Below are 13,428 nucleotides of genomic sequence, written 5' to 3'. Positions count from 1 at the left end.
TATATATATGTGTGTGTGTGTGTGTGTGTATATATATATATATATATATATATATATATATATATATATATATATATATATATATATATATATATATATATATATATAAAGACACAGAGAGAGAGAGAGAGAGAGAGAGACGCTAGTGTATGTATATGTGTGTGTGTGTGTGTGTGTGTGTGTGTGTGTGTGTGTGTGTGTGTATGTTTTTATATGTACTTGAAGAGCTCTGCACTTCAAAGTAAAGGTAATTCTACAAAGTTTAGCAATTTTAGACTTACACACACACACACACACATATATATATATATATATATATATCTATATATATATATCTGTTGTTGTGTCTTTCGGCTTTTCCCGGTTAGAGGTCACCACAGCGGAACTCTGGTCCGCTAATGATTGGTAGTTGATTTTTACATGCCGGGATACCAGCCCTGATGCACAACCTTCAACGAAGGTATGCCCATTCATGCATGTCTCCAAGAAGAAGACACTCTAGCTGAGAATCGAACCGGACAGTGTCTTACTGCGGTGACAATGCTATATATATATATATATATATATATATATATATATATATATATATATATGTCCACTTCTTAATTTCCAAATCTCAGAATCCTGAACATCAGAATCCCGACGTCCGGATGTTCATAATTTTGAAATCTCGAAGTTAAACAATTGAGATCATCCAACAGTGTCTAGTTCATTCTTGGAGTTGGTATATTTAAGTAGCAGGGTGTGTGCGGAGTGCAACCTCCACTTGCGGGGGTGCAAGGAGGCTTGCTCCCCTACAGCAATGTGAAGTCTAACTTTTTTTGTTTTAGTTTTGTTTTTTTTTTTTTTTTTGCATTTCGGGATTTCGAAATCTCAAACAGCTGACCATCGGGATTCTAATGTTCGAGATTTTGACTTTTCAAAATTACATAGTAGACATATATATATATATATATATATATATATATATATATTTCAAATGGTTTACTTTCACAATTTCGACTGAATGTTCGGCGACCACAGGATGTCGAGTTATGGTTGGCTGTATCCCGTGTTGCCGAACCTTCATTTGTGCAAGTCCTGGTTCAGCAGATGCATATTAGGTTGATCTTGTAACTAGAGATCACAGTACAGCTGGGATTGAAAAATGTACCCTTTCCCCCCCTGTAGTGTGATCTCAAAGTTGAATATATCTCAGCCCCCCTCTCCCCAGAGGTGCAGGAGAGCTTGATCCCCTACAAAATCATCATGTCAGATGATGTGCATTTTCAGACTGCAGTCTACGGATGTCAAAAAAGGGCGAATTCACAACAGGAAATGTGTTTGCTATATTCCGACCTTCTCGACATTCTGAGTCAAAGTTTTTAGTCGACGTTTAAGGTATGAATTTATTTTGACAGTCGACTATATGATAGTAAACCATTTCAAATAATCATGCTAAACATTTCTTTTTATTCCCAAATTCATTAATCAAACAAAAACTTTCATAACAACATAAACAAGTCATGCAAATTTTGTAACAATGGCACAACAATGCAGTCACTTGCAGCTACACTTTCCCCCTGGGGATTATGCCAGGTTCCTCTTGCAGTGAACCAAACATGTTCATTAACATTATGACTATTATAATGGACTGTCTTTAGACGTGTTTTCTGAAAATTCCAGCATATGCTTTTTAGTATATTTTTCTACCTATTTGCTCTTAAACAGTTAGGTGTGAGTAAGAATCACACCTCATTTCCATCCCTTCCCCCTTACCTCCTGAAAGCAGAGGTGACTATATTATATTGTCAGACTATTTACTCTAGGTTGGTCCTTTATTTTCCTTTTCTCATCATGCAATTTGTATCTCTCAAGGCCAGAATCTAGTATGGCAGAGTCTGCTCTAAACTATTTATCACTTTTATAAGCTATAATTAATACTGGGGAGGGGGCCGGGGGGGTCATGACCAGCTTAATCTTGTTTTTCCTCTATTTTTTCTAAAAACTATAAATTAACCTTTGGATATCATTCTTATACTGATGAAATGTTATACATCCCTCAAAAAGGTGCAACATATCCCATAGATTCCCTTGGTCACATCTACAGCACACATGTTTTGCATGTGGAAACATGCTATGTAACTTTAGACTGGGTGTAAGAAACCTATGTAAATATTGCAACCCAAAGAACCTACATCACCTTGAAGAGGTGGCATGTCTATAACATGGAACTATTCTCTCCCATTTTCAATCAATCCTGGGATTGCAAGCGTACTTTCACAGGTTATACGAAGGGTTGTGCTTCTTTTTTCATAGTGCCCTAACAGGGCTGTAGACACTTTACTTCTCAGATGCTTGAAAGGTAGAGGCACCGGGGAGGTTTCTCTAATCAGATATATCTGTTTTGGTCTAGTCTTATGATGCACTATAAAGAGGTTTGAAATTTTTAAAACTGTGTTATATTTTTTATATTTTAATTGGCCACGTCTTCTGAGATTGAATTATGTTTTAAGATATTTCAACATTGTTCTGTAATATGACATGCACTTTGCTCCCAGTATCTTAATTTCTTTATCTTTCAGTGAAGTAAATCTTTGTTTCTTGCCTTGTAGTATGGAGACATCATAATCAGTACAACCCCCCTCTCCCAGTCTTGTAATTTTTTTCTTAACAAGAAGCACAATTTCTTTCCTAACTTTATCCCCTTACAATACCATCACATTCATCCACCATTAAATCTTATTGTCATGATCAATAATTAAGTTAACACTCTTGATGACTGTGAGCTGTACACACGTCTCAGGATAAAAACTCTCAACCCTACCACCTCCCTAGGGAGAATTAAGCTATTTCATGGGATATTGAAATGCTTATGTTCATATAAAGTCAGAAAGCTGTTTTGTCTGTTCTTTAGTATGGCAGTTATGTAATTTCTTGGGAGTTATGCAGCATGTGGTAATATCAGGATCTATGTTGCTTGTTCCCTCCGCTGAAAATCTAATTAAAGATCCTTCAAGACTGCTAGAAATTTTAGTACAAGTAGATTTCACTTATGCATTTGCATCCCCGTTTTATGAACCTCTGGTGCTATCGGTGTCCTCAACTACATTAACTCCCTATGCCCACATTGGTATGGAAAATGTCAACTGAAATTTTCTGAATCGTGTTTTAAAAAAATGCTGCAAGCTAAGGAATAGAATTATACCTGAGACAATGTCAGGAATAACCATTACCTCTTACGAGACCCCACTTTCAAACTACTACATATGAGAAAGCCATCTATAAGGTGCACCTAGCTACTTGAAATTAAATCCAAACCAAAATGAGACAGTAAAACATTTTAGAAACAGTGAAATCTAAGCTAAAAAAAAATTTGGTTACTGACTCCAAATGCTCCTGCTTCCAAGACAATGATTAATTGTGTAATTCTTCCATAAGCCAGTATATCAGTGTGTAAGTCAGTGTATCAGTGGGACATAAAACCTAATAAGTTATATAAAACTGGGAGTGCTCTCGGCAGTACCCTTATTTATATAATACATTAATTTCAGATTGCATTCTATAACATGACTGCATGCTTCTGTTTGCTATATTTATAATTCTGTCTGGCTGACAAGGGTCAACTAACCAGTCCACTTACATTGTTATCGAGCAAAACAAAAAATAAAATAACGAATACAGCTTTTTATTCTCTCTGAATCATGTTAAACTTTTCAAACTTTTCACATGTACCATCCAAGAACTTAGAGGTGAGACCCTTAAGAGATAGATTAATAGATAAGATACATAAGAGAAATAGGACAGATGGGTCTATATTATACATTTGAAATTTGAAAACTTTGAACATCAAATAACTGAATTTAAATGTTCAAAGTTCCAAACATCGCACATATAATAAAAAAAACAAAAAAAATTCAAATGGAACTTACCTGACTAGTGTAGGAAGGGGGGAAAGCCCCCCCACACCCCCCGCTCTTTAAATATTCCAACTCCAAGACCATATTTAGTGCGGTAAAGGGAAGATTTCCCTTACTGCACTGTAGTGTGATCTCAGACTTGGTATAGTTAAAGAGTTGGGGGTGTCGGATGTGCATGGGGGCATGCCCCCCCTGCCTACAGCTGTTAGTTTTGGATTTGAGGTTTTTTTTTTTTTTTTTTTTACATATGTTTGAAGTTTTATAACTTCAAATATTTAAATTTGATATTTTAACGTTCAAGGTTATAACACCTCGAACATATGATATAGACCTGGATAGCTATATAGATAGATAGATAAATAGATAGAGAGATAGACAGAGAGATAAACCCTTATCTGTTTATACATACATGCAGCACCCCCCACAGAAACATACATAAGAACGCACAAGTTAAGTATAAATTTCAGTAGACTGACTTAAAAAAAAAAAAGATTGCAAAAGATCAAAAGAAATATTGACACCCTAACTCTCATTTCCTGAGGCACAACCTTGGACTCTGCAAAATCTGCTCTTCTTCTGGTTAGGGGTTGCCACAGCGAATCATCTGTCTGCTCATGAATGGCAGTGGAGTTTTACGGTGTCGAGTTGCCAGCCCGGCACCCGACCTTCCACAGAAGTCACACACATGCACACCTAGGGCCAATTTAGTGTGTCCATTCCACCTACTGCATGTCTTTGGGAGGAAACCCATGCAACCACAGGGAGGACATGCAGACTCCATACAGAAGGCACCCCATCCGAGAATCGAACTGGAGAACCTTTTGCTGTGAGGCGGCAACACTAACCGCTGCACCACTGTGGCCACCTGTGGACTCTGCAAAATAAAACTGCTAATTATGTAAACTAAGTCCAAGACTGCACAATCCCAAGGATTGTCAGTCTGACACAGCTGTCACATATCTATTTTTTCAACTAAAGTGTGTCAATAAAACAGATGTTGACATTTGGAAGATTCAGCTGTAAATAATCACTTCCATATTATGTCTCTCTATCTATCTATCTATATATATATATATATATATATATATATATATATATATATATATATATATATATATGTATATATATGGGTCTACTTAAAAATATATACACGCCAACATATGTAAACTGCAAAATATTTAAAAATATCTAACTAAACTGCAAAATATCTAAACACAAAAGACAGACAAAATCAAAGTTATACTGGGGAGGTTTTGTGCCCGTTCCACACTACTGTGCAAACTTGGAGTTGGTATATATTTTTTATTTAAATATTTTTGCAGTTTAGAGGATATTTTGACTGCCGTTCATCTGTGTTTTGATATTTGAAGTATATATATATATATATATATATATATATATATATATATATATATATATATAAATAAACTCACATGCAGGCAAAATCATGCACAGTCTTTCAAATGGCAACTAACCATTTTGTCAATAGAGTGCCTTATGTGGGAGAGTTATGTTGAGTGGGTGTTTGGTCGTTTGTGTGCAGGGACAAAAAGAGGAAGTTTGTTTGAGAAACATGTTTTCATTTTGTTTTAATGCTGAAAGTTTTCAAATTTACCAAAGTTTTGTCATGAGTGAGTAAGAGTGTATGTGCCAGTGTCTGCAGATTTGGGTTAGCGTAACGGGAAAGGCAGGAGATTTAGTGTTATGTATATGTGATGTTGTTAGTGGTGTGTGCATATTACTGGGAAGTCAGACTGTTTGAAATATTTGCAAGTTAAGGCTAGATTAAGACCTAGACAAGGGGGTAAATGTATTGTTGTGAGTATATGTTGTTGCATGTAATGTGTGTTTTGTGTAGTGTTAATGTGACAGAAATGTTTTTGTAAGGTGAAATGAAGGCTAAAGTTAGGGGCAAGGTTAGAGTTAGCATACATCAGTAAGGCTGTACAGTGTGTTCCAAGTTATCCTCTAATTCTATTTATAGTGACATGGCTTAAATTTTAAATCAAAGTGTGTAATTCAAGGTAGGTATGTGCTTACATATACCTTCTCCTAGGTTGCACAACAATGGAGAAGTGTGAAAAATCCACTGTCTCTTTAAGCTGTTTCAGTGAGTTACCTTTGGGCTATTGGCATTCTTTGAAAACAAGTTTGATTTCTTGACACTCTCCTAAATAAAATATGACTTTATCCCTGTCTATTAAGTATTATGCATGTGTTGTACTTAACAAGTGCTATAGTAATGTACAGTCCATGCTGAACTTTGCAATATGAGTAACTGTTACTGTTCCATTGCAACACCTGATTATCAGTATTAGCAGTGTGATAATTACAGTTATTTCACTGTGCAATAAAATTCTACATCTTGATAATCTGACCATAAACTAATCACTCTGGATATCCACATTCCGCCTCCACCCCCGGTCAAAGAAACCACCATGAAAAACTTTTCAAAGCAAACTTCACGTTACTTAGGACCGAGGTGGAAAGTTTAAAATCCCTCATGCTAAAGGATAACGCTGCCCAAGCTGCAAAATCCTTTACTAATGCACTCTACGGGCACCTACAAGAATGTATGGATTGTCCTATCCCAAGCAAAACCAAGACTCACTCCTCCAAGAAAAGGAAACCAGTCTGGTTGACCCCTGCCATAAACAAAGCTATACAATAGAAGGAGGAAACTAGTACAGAAAAGGGTAAAATCCCAAGGGGGAAGACATCCCTGATCAGTATCAGCAAGAAAATATGATCCCTCATAAAATCATCCAAGGCTAGCATCGAAAGAAAAATTGTCAAGGTCTCCAAAGATAACCACAAGGCATTCTTTAGCTATGTCAAGAATCTAAGTGGCAATTCCCAGATCTACTCAGAGTTAGTGCAGAATGGCACAAAATACACTGAACCGATCAATATCACTAACATCCTGGCAGACAGGTTCAATGCAAACTTCACCCCAAAAGGGCCCATAACCATACCAGAAGAATGTAGTGCCCCTGAAATCACAGACAGGTTAAAACAGACATCTCCAAAGACAAAAACACAGCATCAATGGGACCAGACAGTGTCCCAGGCTGCGTCCTACATGAGCTCAAAGATGAACTAACCCCTCACCTAAACACACTGTTCAAACTCAGCCTCTCCACAGACTACATGTCCATAGAGTGGTGCACAGCAATGGTTATTCCGCTCCACAAAGGTGGAGCCACAACAGACCCCAGGAACTATCACTCTATAAGCCTGACTAGCTTGGTCTGCAAGGCTATGGAGCACATCATCGTGGATCTCATTAACAGAGACATTGGGAACCTCCAAACACTGGACTCTACCCAGTTCGGCTTTGTTAAGGGCAGATCATGCCTCCTAAACCTGGTGAACTTCTTTGAGACAGTTACCAAGGCTATAGATGAGGGAAAGGTGGTCCATACAGCCTACTTAGACCTCACAAAGGCCTTCAACACCATTCCCCATTCTGGTATTATAGACAAGCTCACCAGCCTTAACATAAACCCCTACATCACAAGATGGGTTGCCAACTGGCTCATGGATAGAACCCACATGGTAAGAGTTGCGGGAGCTAGGTCTGACTCTGAACCGGTTACAAGTGGTGTTCCCCAGGGCTCAGTCCTAGGACCCTTCCTGTTTAGCATATACTTCTCAGAGGTACCAGCAGGCACAGGAGGACTATGACTGACCAAGTTCGCAGACGACTGCAAACTGGGAGCTAAAATTGACTCTCTGGCTGACACAGCATCCTCCAAAAGGGTCTCACTGAGACAGATACCTGGTGTCAAAACCATTGCCTCAAGCTAAATGCTAAAAAGTGCATAGTCATTCCCTTTGGAAAAAACAAAGTACCCACAAATTACTACATAAGTGGTAGCCCCCTAAATATGGAAGATGAAATAAGGGATCTGGGGAGCAAAGTAGATAGTAACCTCTCCTTTGATAATCACATTGCTAAAGTGGTTAGAAAATCCTTCTATGTGGCCCACCTAATCACAAAAGGGTTTGCATCCAGATCAAAAGAGGTCATTGTACCCCTCTACGCATCACTCATCAGAGCCATCATAGAGTACAACACCCCATTTGGGTTGCACCTTACAAGACACCTGCAACAGCTGGAAAGACCACAGAAGTACCTCACCAAGAGGATCACTGGCCTCAAACAGATGACCTATGCAGCTCGACTGAAGAACCTCTAGCTGTACTCGGTTGCATACTACCAACTCAGAGGTGATCTCTGCCTGATATACAAGGCCAAGTCCAACCCAGAATTGATGGGCATGCTCCACCTAAAGAAAACCATATCCCTTTGAGCCACATGCTCTAAGGATCTAAACCTCACCACATCTGTAAATAGGATGTACTGGAAGGATTGATTCCTGTCACAGGAACTTCCCATGCTTTGGAACAAGATTCCAGTCTACATTAGGCAGAGCTCCTCACTAACACTATTCAAGAGAAACCTTGTGAGTGGATGGGAAGCAGGAAGTCTACCCTGGGGATCACTTCAGTGGCTCTGCTGGACAGAGGCACAGAGAACTAATCTAAGGGGGTGGCAAAAGCCAACACATTCCGGCTAGGCTTATAAATGCCTTTGGGCAGATAGACTAGTACCTACCTATGAACAACTTTCTACACTGAGAAGAAGTGTGTTCAACTTTATAGCTTAAGTGCTCATATTTGTCTCCTGAGCATCTCATTTGTAAGTTATGTTTGCTTGGGCTCTGTTTGAGCTATGTGTAATTTACACTACATAACTGGATGTGATATTTGCAGGTACTGGGATTATGCTAAATATGCATTTTTCTTTTCTTCTGAGAAGTGTGATCTCAGAATCAGTAGTTATTAATATGGGGGTGCAAGGGTGGAGAAGGGATTTTCCCCCGTAAAGAAAAAAAAACTGTTTTAGATGTCCTATGTGTAATATATTTACAGTGTTCTATTTATGAGCAGTTTAAATTTACGGTATTATAGGGGAACCTGTGAAGTCGCTGTGAGCTTATTTGCATGGGTTTTTTATGCAGTTTGCATTGTTATCCAATGGGTTATGCAATTTAATTTCATCTTTCATCAAACATACACCAAGAAAGTGCCATTCTGAATGGCCTTTCTTTTTTTTAATTTAGATTTAGTACTTTTATGAGTAGACAGTTTATATAATAATCATGTTTTCTACTCCTCCTGCAGTTTTGAAATACATTAATGAGGTTCTTTGCATATGTTTTTCTTTTCTTTGCATTTCCGCTTTTTTTGAAGGAGCAGTATGTTTTTGTACATGATGCCATCTTGGAAGCTTGTCTCTGTGGCAACACAGCCATTCCCGTTTGTGAGTTCAGAGCTATATACTATAATATTAGCAGGGTGGATCCACAAACCAATTCAAGCCAAATTAAAGACGAATTTCAGGTGAGTTCAAGTGTTGGCTAATCTTTATTTATTTGAAAGACACATTTAAGAAGTATATAATTTTCTGTGTGAATTCAGATGAATGAAGTGCTGAGGAAAAAAATTCCATATCCGAGAAGCCTGTGAATATGGCTTCCCTGACATACATAGACTGTAGGATCTATGCACAAACACTTAACTATTAGAGAGAGAGAGAGATCCCCATAATAACAGCAGGGAGGTACCAACTGTAGAACATAATGATGCTTCCTATCGCAGCCCCTTTTCAGTCTATTGTGTGGTATATACAAAATAATAATAACCATTTCATGTTATTCATAAATATTGGGTATGGTTCTCTTTCAACTGTCAAAATATTTTCGCAATTTATTTTATGTTTAGTGTCACTAGTTTGATTTTCCAAGCTGAGAATTTCTAGGTTTATCACTTTATTAATAAACTAAGTAGAATTTGTGTATTTCTGTTCTCTGGAATTGTGAAGAAAGCATAATTAGTGTTCTAGTGTTTGACGTACTCTTTCAGTGTACTGTGGTTATTCTTCATGGAGAACCAGAGTAGAATGCTAACATGTTGAGATAATAAATTTCAAAGACGGGTAGTTGAAAGGCAAAATATGTAGCACCACTTATGTCATGTTACTGATTGCTAACCCTTAAAGTAACATGGTCAAACACACTGACAGGCTAGTTGGCAAACAGCAACTCTCTTAGGGTTGGGTGATTCAGAATCATGAAAGCAGTAGAGAAGCATATGGACAACAGCTCAAATGTCGGAGCACAGGAATAATATGATGGTAACAAGGCCTAACAGGCAGTTATTAATCTTCAGCCCATGCTGTAATCAAGTTATTTGTCTGGTACAATGGGGTAAATATTACTGCAGTAGCTGAGGTAGAAAGAGACCAGGGAATATGAGCTGTAACAAGCTCATATGAAACTGCCCACTAAAAGCAATTTCCTTTTATCTAAAGTATGTTTTTAAGATACACAGTTTCAGCCAGTGATATTAACAATGGTAAAGCATGCTGTCTTTTTCTTTGCACTTTACTACTCTAACCTGAAGTTGGGGGGTTGCTTAATGGTTAAGGTGTTTAATTCCTAAAGATAAGATAGAGGAGTTAGTTTTTACCTTTTGGGAAATTGGCTAGGCTTTAAATAGCCCACAAGGGCGGCTAGTCTAGTATGTACCTATAAGTGGAAGTGAATGCTGATGTTTAGGAGAAGTAGATTGATCATTTACTAGACTGTGGGCAGTATAAGCAAGCAATAATGCCTGACAGTGTGTGTGTTAATGTGTAATTAACACCCACCCAAGGGTGTTATGAAGCCCAATGCTGCAGGTGGAAATGGGGTGTCTTTACAGTTCAAACTTTTGGAAATTTTATCTCCTCTTCCAAGGCTTCTAATGCACCAGTTAAGGTTGCTATACAAAGGATAATTGATCCGCATGAAGAGTAAAAGCAAGGTCTATGCCTTTTCTGAATGATGCACAGCTTGTCCACTAGAAGTAGCATATACCAGATGTATGTGTTGGCCACGCCAGACTGCCTGCCTCATTTCTGAGTGTGTAATGTGATGGAATAAAAAAGGTACTAGGAATTTCATTCTCAGTCTCCACAGAGATATGGGTTGTGGTGTCCCATCTTTTGATGGTAAATCTGAATTATTCCCCAAACCAAAACCTCTGCAAGGACGGCAGGTGCACAGGCTCAAAAGGCAATATCAAAAAAATAAAACAGCCAGCACTCAATTGGAGCAAATATCTAGTTTTAATGTACAAAAACAGACCAGTTTTGGCCCACAGTCCTTTTTCAATTTCATTGGTATTTGCTCCAGTTGAGTGCTGGCTGTTTTATTTTTTAAATCTGAATTATTATCAGAAGTTATGGTTATCTCAGGTGTCTGTTATATACTGTACTCGTATATAACTTCACACTGGATCTCTCAGCACAGTAATATAGTAGCTTGATGGGCAGGACATATAAGGATATATAAGGAAATACAACCACCTTTTAAATAACAACTGGAGATAGTAAGGGCTGGGACAATAGGGCTTAAACTATATGGACAGAAACTATTAAGTATTTATGGCACTTGTAACTGACAATTTGTAAGAATATGGCTTTCTTAGTTAGTGTCTATTACCATTACCATCTCAGATAATTATGTATACGAATAGTATTTAGTGAACAATCAGTAAGCATAAGATAGTTGGTAGTACTCTTTTGTTTGATTTGTGTGTTTTGTTCTGTGTATGAATAGTTGTTAATGCAATAAGAAAGGTCATGGCATGGTGGTGAATGGGAATAATAAGAAAAAAAAAACTCTGGTTCTGTGCAATATGTGGATGGTGGTCATTGGACCCATCCTCCCTAAACCTACTCATATGTCTGCAAGGCAAATAGTGTTCCCAAAGGCATTTCCATTACTTAATAATGTATACTGCTTCAAAAACAAATTTCATAATATCCATCCAATATCCACAGAAATTGTGCAGTCTTTATAAGCAGATGTTCTCTATTAATATATTTGACTCAGTTTTAAAAAAGTTTCAATATTGCATGATGATTTGTTAAAAAGGCCCCCCACATATTTAATTTCTATATTATTTATTTGCTGACTAAGAATCTGCTACTGACTGTTGTCCATATTCAGTGGTGGCTTTGGTAGAAAAGTTTCAAGTTTTGTTAGATGCTGTAGAATCTTATAACTTCAAACAAAAGTAATAATTAAAATGGTGTATATTGCAAAAACAAAAATAGTATTACTATATGTATCTGGTTATGTTTTATGTAATTTAAACAGTGTAATACAATAAAATAAAAAGATTATCACTGATAAAGTTCAGCCTGATGGATATCAGAAAGTGTAGTTCTGCATAAGGAAGCAAACAGCTGCTAACTCACCAATGGAAGTAGCATGGGGAAAAGAGTAAAGAATGACAGAGAGAGAGGCAAGTAATAGACTGCTAGAAGTGCAGTGTATAATAGAATCATGGTGGCCAATGAGTGCAGTGTATAATAGAATCATGGTGGCCAATGAGTGCAGTGCACAACAGAATCATTGTGGCCAATGAGTGCAGTGCACAATAGAATCATGGTGGCCAATGAGTAAGCATGTTCAGCAAACTTTATCCACATAACCACTTAAATGAAAAACATGTCCATACCCTAAATATCAGTACTCTACAACTTTATTAGCAAAATGAAATGTGACATACGTAGGAAATAATCTTATCATAAACCACATTATTGAGAATTGCTGATCTTCCTGTGGTAGTTTCTACTTACCTTGTGTTGATTGCCTTTTCTCTGTGGAAACCAGGATCCACTACAAGATAACAGAAAAAATCATCAGTTAATTCTGGACACCTTTAATTGGTCTAACTTAAAGAAACAACCAGTGTGGCACAAAACTCAGAGTCAGGAAACCCAAATATCCAAAATAAAATGCTCTGCAATAGACTCTCAAGAAAAAGACACCTTGTCAAAAAGATACAAGCCAAACCTTTAAAGAACATAAAAAGTCAAATCCATCAGAATTAAAACCAGACCATATGTTTCTGACTGACAACCTTAAAAATGCTTTATCTCTGTTGCAACAAACAACTGAATTTAATTTTTCACAGATTACAGGTATTAAATCAACACTTATATTTTCACTAATAATGAACTCTTGAGAACAACGCATCTCTGGTTGTGAAGATCAACTAATTAAACTGGAACAACCTACTGCATCACATTCAGATGATCTGTCTTACCTAGAGAAAATGATCTGTACTTAGAATCCAGAAGCCTAAGAAACAACATAATATTAAGATGCCTACCAGAAAGTTACGATCATGCTAAACTATGTGCAACCATCAAGTAAATATTCATGCAACTTTAGACAATTTATCACAGTATAAAATATCATAACTTGAATGAACTCATAGAAGTTTCAAGAAGTACCAATGGGACAACACACCTAGAATAATCTTTGTGAAAATCTTTAACTATCAGTATGTCCGGGCAATATTACAAGTGGCAAAGAAAAAGAGGCATTTCAGCTTTAATGGTCATGAAATAAGATTTGCTATTAAAATGGCAAGGCAAAAACTAGCACTTTACTCTGCCTATGTA

General features: G+C 37.2%; 1 protein-coding gene across 1 annotated transcript in view; it reads left to right on the top strand.

Annotated features, from left to right (window-relative positions):
* The window catches only part of PTPRT (protein tyrosine phosphatase receptor type T), a 3,212,182-nt gene that overhangs the window by 3,134,703 nt on the left and 64,051 nt on the right, over positions 1 to 13,428 (top strand). The window contains exon 32 of the mRNA XM_044089009.1: positions 9,159 to 9,308. Coding sequence (XP_043944944.1) covers positions 9,159 to 9,308 — 150 coding nt within the window. The remainder of the gene's footprint in view (positions 1 to 9,158; positions 9,309 to 13,428) is intronic.

The sequence above is a fragment of the Protopterus annectens genome, chromosome 12.part0 (assembly GCF_019279795.1).
Source record: "Protopterus annectens isolate FY-2018-M chromosome 12.part0, PAN1.0, whole genome shotgun sequence".
Classification (NCBI taxonomy): domain Eukaryota; kingdom Metazoa; phylum Chordata; order Ceratodontiformes; family Protopteridae; genus Protopterus; species Protopterus annectens.
The sequence above is the reverse complement of the archived record's forward strand: the minus strand, read 5'-3'. Positions and strand labels throughout refer to the sequence as shown.